At 39.6% G+C, this 13,324-nt stretch overlaps 1 protein-coding gene across 1 annotated transcript in view; it reads right to left on the bottom strand.

The window, feature by feature from the left end:
- Window positions 1–1,643: 1,643 nt before the first annotated feature.
- Window positions 1,644–13,324, bottom strand: part of LOC108388448 (myosin-IIIa-like) — a 99,942-nt gene continuing 88,261 nt past the window's right edge. The window contains 3 exon segments of the mRNA XM_073220233.1: window positions 1,644–1,764; window positions 9,323–9,466; window positions 9,975–10,015. Of these exon segments, the coding sequence (XP_073076334.1) occupies window positions 1,644–1,764; window positions 9,323–9,466; window positions 9,975–10,015 (306 nt within the window).

The following is a 13,324-nucleotide window of genomic DNA, read 5'->3' as shown; positions in this document are numbered from 1 at the left end:
GGATAAACATCTAAGCTCATCTCATCATAATCATGTTTGTTAATCTCCCAAAACAGGTCTTCCCTCTCAAAGACATTGAAATAAAATTGTGATATTTAAGCAAATCTTATTTTATAATTATAGGAAAACAGACAACAAAGGGAATTTTAAGACCATATTGAGTTGCTTTTCTTGTGTGATCCTAAAATTGTCAAAGATGTCACACCATAAGATTTGTATCCATATAAAATGGTCTCATTTGATAAGCAAATAAAAAGTGAGCTTTTCCCCAAGATTGTTGGAAAGTTTATGGGTTTTATTATACAGGAAAAAGACTTTTGTGCATGCAAATGAACATGCTGGCATGGAAGTTGTGAGACCATGAGGCAGAATGAAGGTGTTATCTCCTCCTTTCACCCAAAGGGGGACACAGCCAGGCCATGCGATCATGTGGGTGCTTTGAGATCCCTTCCCTTCAGGTGGGAACTCAGAAAGGGCCTCCGTACCAAGCTGAATGGCCCACACAAGGCCATGACCTTTGCCTTGTGAGAGCTGGGCTCTGATGCAAGCAGGAAGCCTGGAACAGAGCAGGCAATACCCAAATCTTGGCTCCATCACCAGTCAGAATGAGGGCAATTCCTACCTCTTCTGGACCCCAGAGTCAGAGGGCAAGCAGAATCCAGGTCATGCCTGGGCCCAGTGTATAGGGTGCTGTTAGGCAAGGGACCAGCTTTTAAGGGAACTTCTCCAGCTCATGGTTTCTCAACACTGACACATGATGATATATTGGGCTGCGTAATTCCTTGCAGTGGGGGCTGTCCTGTGTACTGTATGGTGTTGAGCAGCACCCCTTGCCTCCACCCACCTGGTGCCAATAGCACAATGTCCCTTCACCCAAGTTGTGACAACCAGAAATTATCAATGTCTCCAGATGTTGCCAAACATGCCCCAGGGGGCAAAACTGTCCCTAGTTGAAAAGCACTGCCCTAGGTGTCCTCTCAGAGAAGCTGAGGAGAAAGGAGGGCAGAAGGAAAAGGGAAGATGTCCATAAAGAAAGTCCACTGCACAGCGTAATGATCCAAGAGGCTTCCAGCTCTGCTTTCCCACTCCTCGTTCTGCAGTTCAGTCATTTTCCGTCTAAAGGTTCAGTAGCCCCGAGAGGCTTCTGGGCCTCTGGACAGAGCAGACTTCCCTGAACAACCCAGGTAGGAGGACAGATGCATGACATGCTCTTACTGATTATCAATCTTCCAGAAAAAGGATGCAAACACAAGCCCCCCATGACTTGCTGAGCAGTGAGGAGTGCTCCAGCTCTCTGTGTGTAGACGGCGTCATCACAATGACAGATGTCTTCTGGAAGTCCCAAAGGACTCTCCACAAAGCATGAAGCCTTTGGAGGATGTAGATGGCAAAGTTAAGGCAAATTGAGCTGAGCTATATATTCAAATCACAGACCTAACTCTTCATATTTAATCCCCAGCAATGGGACTTTCAGATCTTACGTCCAATGGTCACATGGACTTTGTCACACTCATTTTTTAAATCAACATACAACCTATTTAATCTAAGCAGAAATACAGACTAGATATTTAATCATTCATTCCTGTTTTCATAATGAGGCATTGCATATCAGAAGAAAAAAAACACAAAGAAAAGTTGAAATGTCAAATACCAGGAGAAAATATCCCATCGCCAGAGCCACCTGGCCAGCCAATGATTTCTCTCATTTTCTTTAGCGTGACATATTCCAAAAGCACAAATACTGGAGTGATTTCATAGGTGAACCTGAAATGTAATAATGGCCATACTTTATGTATGTAACACAAAAACATAATTCACCATTGCAATATCTACAGAACTGTTTCCTTTTCTAAACCCTACATTCACAAATGTCACAATTATAGCATTCCGTAGAGAGAAAATTATGTCTTCTATAAGGTTTGTTCATTTTCTCATTCATCGAGTCAAGAGCTTCAATTATTGGCTTAATGCCCAACTGTCATTTATCATATTGAATAAATAAACAACAATGCAGAAAAACATATGTAAAAGCCAACATCTGGTCCCATTTCTCTTCCACATTATAAAATTATGAATCCAATATGCCAAAAAGAAAGTCCCTTTCTGTTTAAAAAATGTCATATAGCTTTGATTGCAAGAAAGATGTAACAGGATTATTTTCTTGTAAGCTAGCATGAATACTCACATACTTATGAACTTTGTATCACGATTTAGGGGCTACTATAAAAAGATATTTTCACATGACAGATAGAATAAAGACTATGGAATGTCTCTAATAATTATCCTGGATTACACAAAAACACATTTAGCTCCATACAGGTTGGTGTTTGCTGTCGATGTCAGCCAGTACGCTGCTAATCCAACCATATCCAGTCCAGAGGAAAGTTGATTGAAATACCTGGGATATCCTGAATGAAAGGGAATACCAGAATCAGGACCACATCCAGGGAAAATGAAAGTCTTTCAAACACATGATTTCTTTAGTTAAAGAACCTTGAAAGATCCTTCAGTAATAGGAAATCTATATTCAAAAACCCAGTATACATACAGACACCCCCAACCTCCCACCCTGGGAGCATTTCCTCTAACAAAAGAGTCTATTTGGTTTTTTATTTCTTAAAACACACTCCAAAAATCTTCCTTTAAATGTACCCCACCAAAAATAACAAAATGTGGTTTGCAATGTGGATGTTAATTTATTTCCTAGCATTCTTTCAACATATTTGCAAACTAACATGCTAGTGCAATCCAAAGCTATTCAGACAGGCTATTCTTGTTTACGCTCATGCTGCTAAAATCCTTTTTCTGTTGAAGTTGTTCTGGGAGTCAGTCATAACATGACATCCACCAGGTATGCCAGCATTTATAACAATACCAGTGACAAATGGCTGATGATTACAAAAGACAAGCCAAAAGTGAGAAAATAGGACACTGTTGAGTGATTTGCCCTGGATTCAAAAGGTGATGATTGTCTAAAAATGTCATGGACAAACACAACTCTCGTCAATTCCTTTCTGTGCAAATACTTGATATAAACAACAGAACTTCTTTGTAGTTGCGATTTAAAATAAAGCTGAATACAGGCAACATCACCATCTTGTCAGCAAGATACATGAAGATACATTCAATAGACTGATCAGTCCATTAGCAAGGCTTATCTAATTAACTTGTGGACTTCTCTAAAATTCTCTAAAGGGGTTGACATCCAAACACTCCTGAGGCTATTATTTAAAATGTGATTATAAATATAGCATTAGAATTCTGTTTCCTTGTCTTGCCCTGTAAAAGCTTATCTCTAAATCTGTGGTTTGCTTCGCATCAAAAATTTTGGAAGATTAACATTTATGGAAATAGCACCTGATAAAAAGGTATTCGTCAATTACTGGATACCTGTCTGAAGCCTGGAGATGTGATAGTCTCTCACGCCAGCATGGGCAAAACAAGATAAAAGAAGGCAATTGAGAAAGAAGGGACAAAGTGTCAACACATAGCTTATCTCCAGGCCTGGAGTGCTTTCTTATCAGCCTCTGGCATGTGGCTAGACAATTAGACACTGAGCAAAGACAGGAGCTGGGAAAGGGCACAATTTAAAGAGACTGGGATTTCTGTAGCTCTCGCTTTTCCTCCAGCATTGTTTTATATCCTGTGGCCTTGCACATGCCCTTCCATCTTTTGCTTTTCTCCCAGCCCTCCGATGCTGACCCTGTCAGTTTATGCCTCCGTGGGAAAAAGTTTCTTTGCTGCTGCCCTCACTGCCGCCTCTGGAACAGCCCCTCCCTCCTCTCTGCCTCATTGACTCCCAATGTCAATAGAGCTCACAGCTGAAATCACAGCCTCTTTCTTTCTCCCGATGCCCCTTTATTTCTTTCCTTAAGCCATTTCTTTAAAGAGAGGAAATTAATAAGGATTCACAAATCTATCCACTAATCTACTTTCCCGACTTAGATGCATTTTCTGGATGAATCTGGCACCTGTTGTCACATACTATTTACCTCTATGAAAACTTGGGTATGAACACCTGCATGCAGTTGAGAGGGATTCCAAGGGTGTGTTGTGCCCCAGAAAGGCCAGTGCCTCCCACCCCCACGACTGCCTTCGGGAAACCGGTTTGATGCTTCAGTTGCTTGGCACCCATCTATATTTTTTTGACCTCAGTCTCCCAATTCACCTGACTCTCTCCAGCCTCAAAATTGTCATTCATTGATAATCCTGTGAAAAAATGTAGGGAGACAGCTTGAGTGGTGAGAATATAGTCTCCTGATTTCTGAAGTAATCTGCAGAAATATTATCTTTGTTCTCTTCCCATGACCCCTACTGGCTGCCAGCAAATCCAGGCGGGGCTCTCTGAGAGAACGGTGTGAGAGACGTTCCTTGGAACCTGCCAGCCGTTCCGCCGGCCTGGGCATTCAGATGCTGCTTCTGAAGACCCCCACCTGGCCCCACGCTGGGGAATCAGTGACCAGGAACAGACAGGGAGGCAGGCAGTTGAAATGCAAGAGCAGAGTGGCTCCTGTCCCTGGAACACTCCCCATAGATTAGCAAATGAGCCAGGAGGGATGTGCCAGAGCTGTGAACCGCCAGCCCCAGGCAGCTCTGACCCTGAAGTCTACAGTTAGCTGGGGAGGGGCCCAAAGTTGGCCCACACTGCTCTCTGTGTACTAGCCACACATACCCAAGAAGGCATTATTTATTTACGCTTCAATTCTTTTGTCTGATGGTTCAGTTAAAAGACCCAAGACACATGAATCCCGCCACCCTCAATCCCTGCGACCACCAAATCTAATGATACCCACCGATGCTAATTATTCCAGAATCGATCATTCTCTGCAGCTTTCAGTCTGTGTTTCAACATTTCTTACAAAGGTCATTCTAACAGTCCACGAAGACTTTGTTTTAAAATTATTTCCCCTCTGTCCCTCACTCCTCTCAAAGCTAGGAGCCCAAGTGGAAATTAGGTTAAGGACTCAGAGGAAAGCAGATAGTAACATGCATTTCATAAAACTACCTCCCAAAAAGCTTTAAAATGCCTAATGGATGCAGGGATAGTAACTACTTTATAGACCCTAAAATGGTACTAGTTGTCAAATACAAATCATAGCATAAACACCTATAAACTTGCCAGTCAAAAGGGAATATGATGCTATTAGTTCTTTGAAATGCTATTTGTGGGATGGGCAAGGGGACGCAAGAAGACTGCATGTATTATGAGTAATACTGACATACCTTGCTTAGAAATCCAACATATCACATTTTTTTTCTGAACTTTAAAACCAAATATATTGCAGCCACACTTGACCAACAAACAGATCATAAGCATTATGGCAAAATCTAAGTATTGAATTGACCCATCTTTTTCCTGCCACCAAATGGAACATTGATAGACAGATTACTTTCATTGGCTTGCAATTCCCATTATCTTGACTCTTTAAATTGCTTTTAAAGATGAAAATTGAAGACATTTTTATAGGTTTTTTGGTTTGTAGCAATAAAATTGTTTTTTAAAAAGTAGCTACTTACTATTAATATATTTAAATATTAGGTTAAGGGAATGGGTCAAACAAAAAGGAATTAAAAGCATTGTTCAAGTTTGCACCTACAGAAACTTGAAAAGCTGGGAGGAAGAAGATCTTTAATCCACATCATGTGGATTGTCCAGGAACATAATTGAGAATAATATATAAGAAGTCTTAAAAAATCATATTCCGCAGACTGAGTCTGATAAAGATTGCTGGGTAAATTCACTTCCCTACGTATTCTAGTTCTAAATCCATAGTTCCACAAATGTGAATACTAATAATACAGGAAATCAGTTCTGCCCAGGCATAGTTTTCCTCTCTGTTGAAAAAATGTGCAAAAACAAAGCCAAAAAAAAAAGAGCTAAAAGGCACAGAGCAAACATTCTTAAAATGTCTGTTGCCAGAATGATAGTGATAATTCATCAACAAAAATTTTGCAATATAAAAACATCAACTTTCTATGGTAATTAATATTCATATAATTACATTTTTATTTGCTAGCAAATCTAAGGCTACATATCAATTCAGAATCCACAAAGTCTCCCCACAACCACCCCCCAGATTCATTCATACCTAAGTTCATTGCTTTAATGAAGTATAGTGCCACCGTGTATCAGGATGATTCTAAATAATGTAGAAAGGAAATATGTCCTGGGGACATGAATAGCTGACTTTGTGTACATAAAATGAAAGCTTAGAATGCACCCAAATAAATGTTACACCTGGAGCTATCAAAGTTACACTTTGATGATGGAAGGAGAGAACTAGAATTTTGCCTGCAGATGAATATGCCTTTACTTAATAGGGAATTAAAAAAATAAAAGAACCCTTTTATAAAGAAGGTCTTTCTGAGCTCAGTGGTTACTTGGCAGGAGAAGTGTTGGTGTAGCATCACCATGGGTGTCTATGGGGCAGATCAGTGTTCTCTGTTAGTAACTGACTTGATTCTCATACCTGTTCAGCTTATTTCTGCTGATTATCAACCGTCTGCCGGGTACATCACACACATTAACTCTAATTTTAAGGACAGCATGTCCAGGCCTTAGATTCTTCTTTCCTCAGTCTACAGATGAGGAAACAGAAAGATTCTACTTGATACAGACAGTGAGGAGTGGAGTGAGGATCAAACCCCCGTCTACAGCACTCACTCCTCACACTTTCCCACTGCACCCCTTGGCCTCTTCTGTGCTGATGCTCCTTTCGTGATTCTCCTATCCTTAACTCAGGCACTCTTGTTCCATTTCCCCCCTTCCTTCCTCCCTATATCTCCTTGCCATAATTAAAACCTGGCTATACCTTAAATACCCCACATCTCTCTCATTATTGCTCCCCAGAGACCCCCCCCACCAAGGCCCACCTTAGGAGGAGACAAGAAGACATCAGTTCTCCTGCTGCCTCTAAGGGCATTCTCTAGTCCCCGGCTACCTGCCTTCCTCCTCCACTCATTTAAAATCTGTAACATACTCAACTCATCATTGCTATTGCCCCTGATTCCCAGATCTACGCACACCTTCTGGGATGACATCAGTACTTGGGGGGGGGGTGTATGTAAAATATATGTGATATATTATTAACATAATGCATTATATTTGTTTATAAGTGTATAAAATATAGAATACATTTATTATATAATACTTTAATATAGATAATAAGATACATATTCTCTTTCTGAAATAACATCTTCCAACATACAGTTTGGCCTCAACTTTCTGTAATTGTCCCAAAATGTCCTTTGGAGCTGTTTTCCTGTTTTGTTGCTTTTGCTTTCTATTTTAAACCCAGGATCCTCTCAGGGTTTACCTACTGCATTTCAGTTGTTGTCTCTTTAATCTTCCTTAGTTTAGAAAAATCCTGTTGGATTCCCTTGCTTAGCTTTGTTAGCTCAGTATGCGTTCTCTCCAGAGCCCAGTGCCTTGGACCTAAGGTCCCACCTCCCGCGTCGCTGTATCCACCCCTCCCTCAAGCACCTAGCATGGGCTTTGCACAAGGTGGCCATGCAGAGGCGTAGTGAAGGCCATGGACTCTAAACTCAAAAATGCCTATGTTTAAGTTCTGACTCCAACACTTATCTACCTGACTCTTTGCAGTCATTAACCTTTGTAGACTTTGTCTTCTCATCTATATAATGGGGCAATAATAGAAATTGCCTCACTACTGCGAGGATGAAATCAGGTAACAGCACAGCGCCTAGCACAAAGTCACCATTCAGTTAATACTAGCTTCTAGCATTCTTTTCTAGTGAATTCTAACTACATATCCATAGGCACCAGGCAGTATTTCAGCAATAGAATGCTTTACAGCAGATAAGTGTCTGTGGTGGGGGAAGCGGGAGAATATACTGGGCAGGAGGCAGTCCAGGTTGTTAAAATGAGAAGCAGGTTAAGTCAGTGAAAAGCAAGTTGAGAAAGGAGTGAAACACCTTGACTTTCAGTTCACTAACTCAACATGTGACTTTTTATTCTCCTGTATAGAGCTCGGTGCTTAGACTAGAACATCTCTAACCTCCAACAAGTCATAGTTCTTGATCCCAAGAAGGGAGAACACATCTTCTTTTGGAGACAAGGGCTAGAAATCATAGGCAGATTCTGAAAAAGTAAATCAAGATGATAATAGTCACTATTTAGGGAATGCCTCCCCTAGGCCACATCAGGGGTTAAGTGCTTCAGTTACATCATTTCATTTAATCTCTATGACGACACGGTGAGGCAGTTATTAGGAAGTACTTTTGCACATGTGAAAACAGTAGCTAACAGTGGTCTAGCAACATGAGCAAGGTCACTGAACTACTAAATGGCAGAATAGGGATCCCAATCTAAAACTGACTCTAAAACCTCTCCTCTTAAGCACCATATCACCCTGTAAAAGAGACGGTGAGTGTCTGAGGCTGACAGGATGTTTGCTTAGGGTTTTGGAAACACAGCTTTTCATATGCTTCCATTTTTCATAAGCCATGTTTCCATCTTATTATGTGCCCTCAATTTCAAAACTTCAGAAAGAATTTTTGGAGAGAGGAAAAAAAAATTCCTAAAGTAGTAATAAGCAAGCTACAAATGGTTTATTTTACTTAATGTCACCCAGTCAGTGTCAAAGTAAGAAATCAAATCCAAAATAAATATTTCTATATGAAACTTTTTCCAAAATAGTTTTTGGTCTGACATCACCCACTGATTCTGAGCAATTACACAGCATAATTGAGAAACCCACAAGGGATTAAAATTAGATTGCTTAGACTTAAAACACAGATTTTCTAGATATGATTTATTTATAATTAATATGATATGATTTTTTATCCAAACTGAGGTATTATCTTTAATTGAAGTATAGTTGGTATACAATCTTATATTGGTTTCAAGGAAATTGAGGTACTTTTAAAAGGTGGTGCTTATTAGTACAACACAGAGAAGACAAGTAATGACTCCATAGCATCTTACTACGCTGTTAGACAGTGACTGCAATGTGGGGGGTGGTGAGGACTTGATAATATGGGTGAATGTTGAAACTACAATGTTGTTAATGTAAAACATTCATAAGATTGTATATCAATGATATTTTAATAAAATAAATAAAAGGGGGTGCTTATTAATGATTACACACACCAAGAAAAACAGGTATAAACTGGGATTGTGCTTAGATGTCTGATTTCCCTACTATAATACTTATGATTTTACTTTTAAACAACATATCAATATTAAGAGGCAATCTTAAGAATGCTTTGCCATCAATCCATTCATAATATGAAAGTACTTTAGAAACAGAATTGTGAGCATAAAATTGAAAATGCTGTACTTTAATGTATAATTTATTACCTTTCACCAGCCTTAAAACATTGATTTTGAAGTTCTCTCTGTTGTCTTCATTCTTTTAAACATGCGTTATGTTTCTTTGGTCTGGAATGACTGGGCAAAAATTCCTTGTAATAAAAATCTTCCAAATCTAGTAATTTTCCCTGACTGTAAATAAACACATAAACACACCACAGTGTCAATCTAATTTTCTACTCATGTAAACTTACAGGACACTTATTTTGTTCTTTTAAACTATTTAATGTAATGCAGGAGTCACACATACATGTTAATAGAAATAGGAGAAGCCTTGAAATGTGCAAAAACAGTATATACCATAAATTAAAAAGAAAATCAAAACCCTTATTGCCCCAGTCAAAACCATTTATCAATAGACCAGGAAAAGCAGATTCTTGTCCTGGGACAGTACAATTCATCCAAAATCTACCATATTTGTGTTCGTACTCTATGTGTTGCACTGTGTTAGCTCAACAAATTCCCAAAAGGCAAGATCTTATAAAGTACATATAAGTCACATATTTATAAATATATTGAAAGCACACTACTTCCCAAAACAATTCACATAAAATAGGTGATTTTCAATCATAATTTGACCATATGGACATATATTTTGGTTAAATAAGATGATTTACTGAAATCTAAAAATAGTAATTACCTATCTTTCCTTGGTCGTCTTTTTTCTTCTTGGATTGACTTCTAAAGGGAATAGAATTTTAAAAATCTATAAAACATTATGATCTTAATATAACTGATATATTACTATAGTTTTAGCATACATAAGTACATTTGTTCTTATAAAACTAATTTAGCAATAAGTGGATACCATATTTTTAAAATCTAAAGAAATATCATTTACTCAAATTTAACTAATTTTGAACTTGGGATTATTTCACCAGGCATGGAAGGCAATTAATCTTTGCAATTACATATGAAAAAGAGAGTTTTTTACACAGTGCTCAGTATACACAAGATTACATAAGGTCCATCTACCTACAAATGCGGGAACAAATACCAGAATGAAAACTCATCTCTCTACCACAAAAGCACTTGTAATTCAGGCAGGTTAATTGGGCTGCTATGATGTCTTGCTATGTATCTTCCTTGTTTGCTGGGAAGATGGGTGGCTAGTGAGGGTAGGTGCTGCCATCCAAAAAAGAAAGGAAATATGACTTCACTAATCATTTATGGCACAAAAGTAGAAGCGTAGATTTTATATATGTTCATTTATAAGATATTTTCGTAGTTCAGAACTTCATCAAGGCACAAACTGGGATATTTAAGTATAGATGTAATTAGATATATTTTAATCAATACTTTAATTTGAGCACCTACAAATGGTAATTCATTCTACTTTTCATATAGAGCAATATTATCTTTCATATTGTAACATTAGTAATGTGATCCACTGTGTGCTGACACAATATATTTGAGCTCATATGTTTACATTTTGCAAGAACATATATGTCTTCATAGGCTGAGAAAACAAATATCACACCCACCTTGAACAAGCCAAAGATAATATAACTGTTGAAACCCTATTGCAGATTTCAAGCTGGCGGTGCCATAGAAGTGCAAGGTAATAAAAATGGCAATGAATTGTGGTTTGTAAATATTGAGGGTTTTCCCCAGTATTTTTAGATACACTAAATCATTTGTTTCTCATGATTTCTTGCTTGTAATATACTAAAATGTTGGATGAGTCTAACAGTTCTTGGCCTCTCTTACTCTTACTGGTTGGTATTTAGTGGGTGGATGAGGTAGAAATGAGCATAGGTGCATCAAGTCTGGAAGGGGACCATACAGGAAACAACAATGTTGGGGGCACGACACCAGTTACATTCCATCCTCCTTCCCATTTCCTATTACTTCACATTCTTGATCCAGTGCCATAAGCTAGGACATGCTTACAAAATAAGTACAATACCACCATAGGTATAATGACCCTGGCCATCTAGTCAGTGATCCCTGGGACCAGGGTGGGTCTGCTGTGGCTGTTGTGGTCAATTTAATATGACAGAGGTCCTGCCTCCTAGACACATTATCTGAAAAATGTCTCTTTGCTGGTAACAATTTCTATAATCCAAAGTTATACTTACATGATAGCACTGTGTTGAGTGACAAGAGATCCCCCGTATACAACCAAGAATCGATAACATTCTGCCCCTGAGTTCTCAAGCTGATGAGGACCCCCTTTTATTCTGGACCAGCATCTCCTCTGGGAGATGGTGTACAGAAGCTGGTTCTCAGTTACAGGAATTCTTAGAAGAGGAAATGCTGCCCAGGCTTGTTTCACTCTTGCCTGTGTTAGAATATTCTAATGAAGTGTAATTCAGTAATATATCTTTGCAAAAATTATTTAAGATGATTTATAATAGAAGCAATTATACAATCAAGATAATAAAATAGGAGTTGTAAGTAAGGAACTAAGAGGGCAGAAGTGTGTGAAGATGGAGACCTACGTTTGTCTCTTAGTTTCCTAGCAGCAAGGTCAACAAGAAAAGCATGAAATTGCATCTTCACTGTGAAGAGGGAAGCGCACTGTACTCATGGGAGAGAGTTTAATACAAATTCTAACACCTGGGGCTTTATTTTAAGGACATTTATCACTGAGACAAAGAACATTTTCAATTATAGTTTTGAAATTACAGATTATCAACTTGAATTTTGGAGTGAAAATAAAGAAGCAAATGTCCCAAGGCAGTTTCTTACAGAACTAGAGTACAGAACAGGGAAAGAGGAGGGAAAAATAACTCACTAAAAATTATTTCAGTCATTTTTCCTAGATGGATTTAACCTTACATTCTTAAGGCAAACATTGTTGGGATAATTTTACACTGAGAAAACTTTGGCAGCAAGCTCATTCTCCCTGAAGTAAATCCTGAGTCACTGAACCTTGTATGCCTCACAGGGTAGGGACCCTTGTACTTATTCAAAAGCATGTGATGAGCAATTTTAAAAAAGATGACTTCAACGTATTTCTTGAGGACGCCTTCCTTTGAGAGAACAGAGGTCTCACCTCAGAGGACTTTGAAGACTCTGTTCCTCAGTCATTCCTTTTGGAAATATACCTACCATTTTATTCATGGAGAGGTCTTCCCAAGAATGAAGAAGGTAACCAAACCGGGGGAAACAAGGCCTCGGGGTGGCCCAAACTACCAATGTGGTGCATCAGGGAAGTTACTAGAGAAAATAATAAAACTCGACAGGGCCTTTGATATGAATGTGCTCCATTACTCAGTTTCTGAGGAAACTGTTGGCCCTGAGTCATTATTAGAAAGAGATGTGAGCCACAGATAAAGATTCAGAATCAGCAGCAAATGGGGTCATGAGATTACCCAAAGGTAATGAGAAGAGACAGTCTGAGATGGGGCGCTAGGCAGCACCGTGGTGGAGAGGAGCCTTCTCTCCAGGGAGAAGGGAGAGGACTAGGAGACTGGTTGGCTTGGAAGTCAAGTGGGAAGCTTCATCCCAGCAGATTGCAATCATTCTCTGGGTGCCATCTGGGCATGGAGAATCGCTGCTTTCTCAGTCTGGCAGAGGGACGTGGAAGAGTGAGTCAGTAATGCAAAGGGAAAGGCTGGCAGGCACAAAGGACTCGGGGGCAGCTAACCATGGCAGGTAGCATGGGAACCGGGAGGTGAGACTGAAGGGCTTCCTGGCCCCAGTGAGGACGGCCTCAGGAGGGCTGGGCTTTAGCTAAAGGAACCATCAGGGGAGAAACACAATCACATTTCTGTCTTAGAGGGTTTCTGGCATGAGCTGGAGAGGCTGACGGGAAGCAGTGATGTGGGGCCTGCACTGTTCTCAAGGAGGAATGTGATGGTCTTAAGGAGAGTCAGTGCTGTGAGGTGAGAGAAGGGACATGAACTGGAGGGGGCTTTGCCAGTGGGAGCCACACTATGCAATGACTAGTTGGATGTCAGGTAAGAGGGAGAGGGCAAGATCAGGATGGCTCCCAAGTCCTTGGTTTAGGTAATTGAGGGGATGATGGTGGTATGCATGGAG

The sequence above is a fragment of the Manis javanica genome, chromosome 2 (genome assembly GCF_040802235.1).
Source record: "Manis javanica isolate MJ-LG chromosome 2, MJ_LKY, whole genome shotgun sequence".
Classification (NCBI taxonomy): Eukaryota; Metazoa; Chordata; class Mammalia; order Pholidota; family Manidae; genus Manis; species Manis javanica.
Note: the sequence above shows the minus strand (reverse complement) of the source record. Positions and strands in the feature narration are given on the sequence as shown.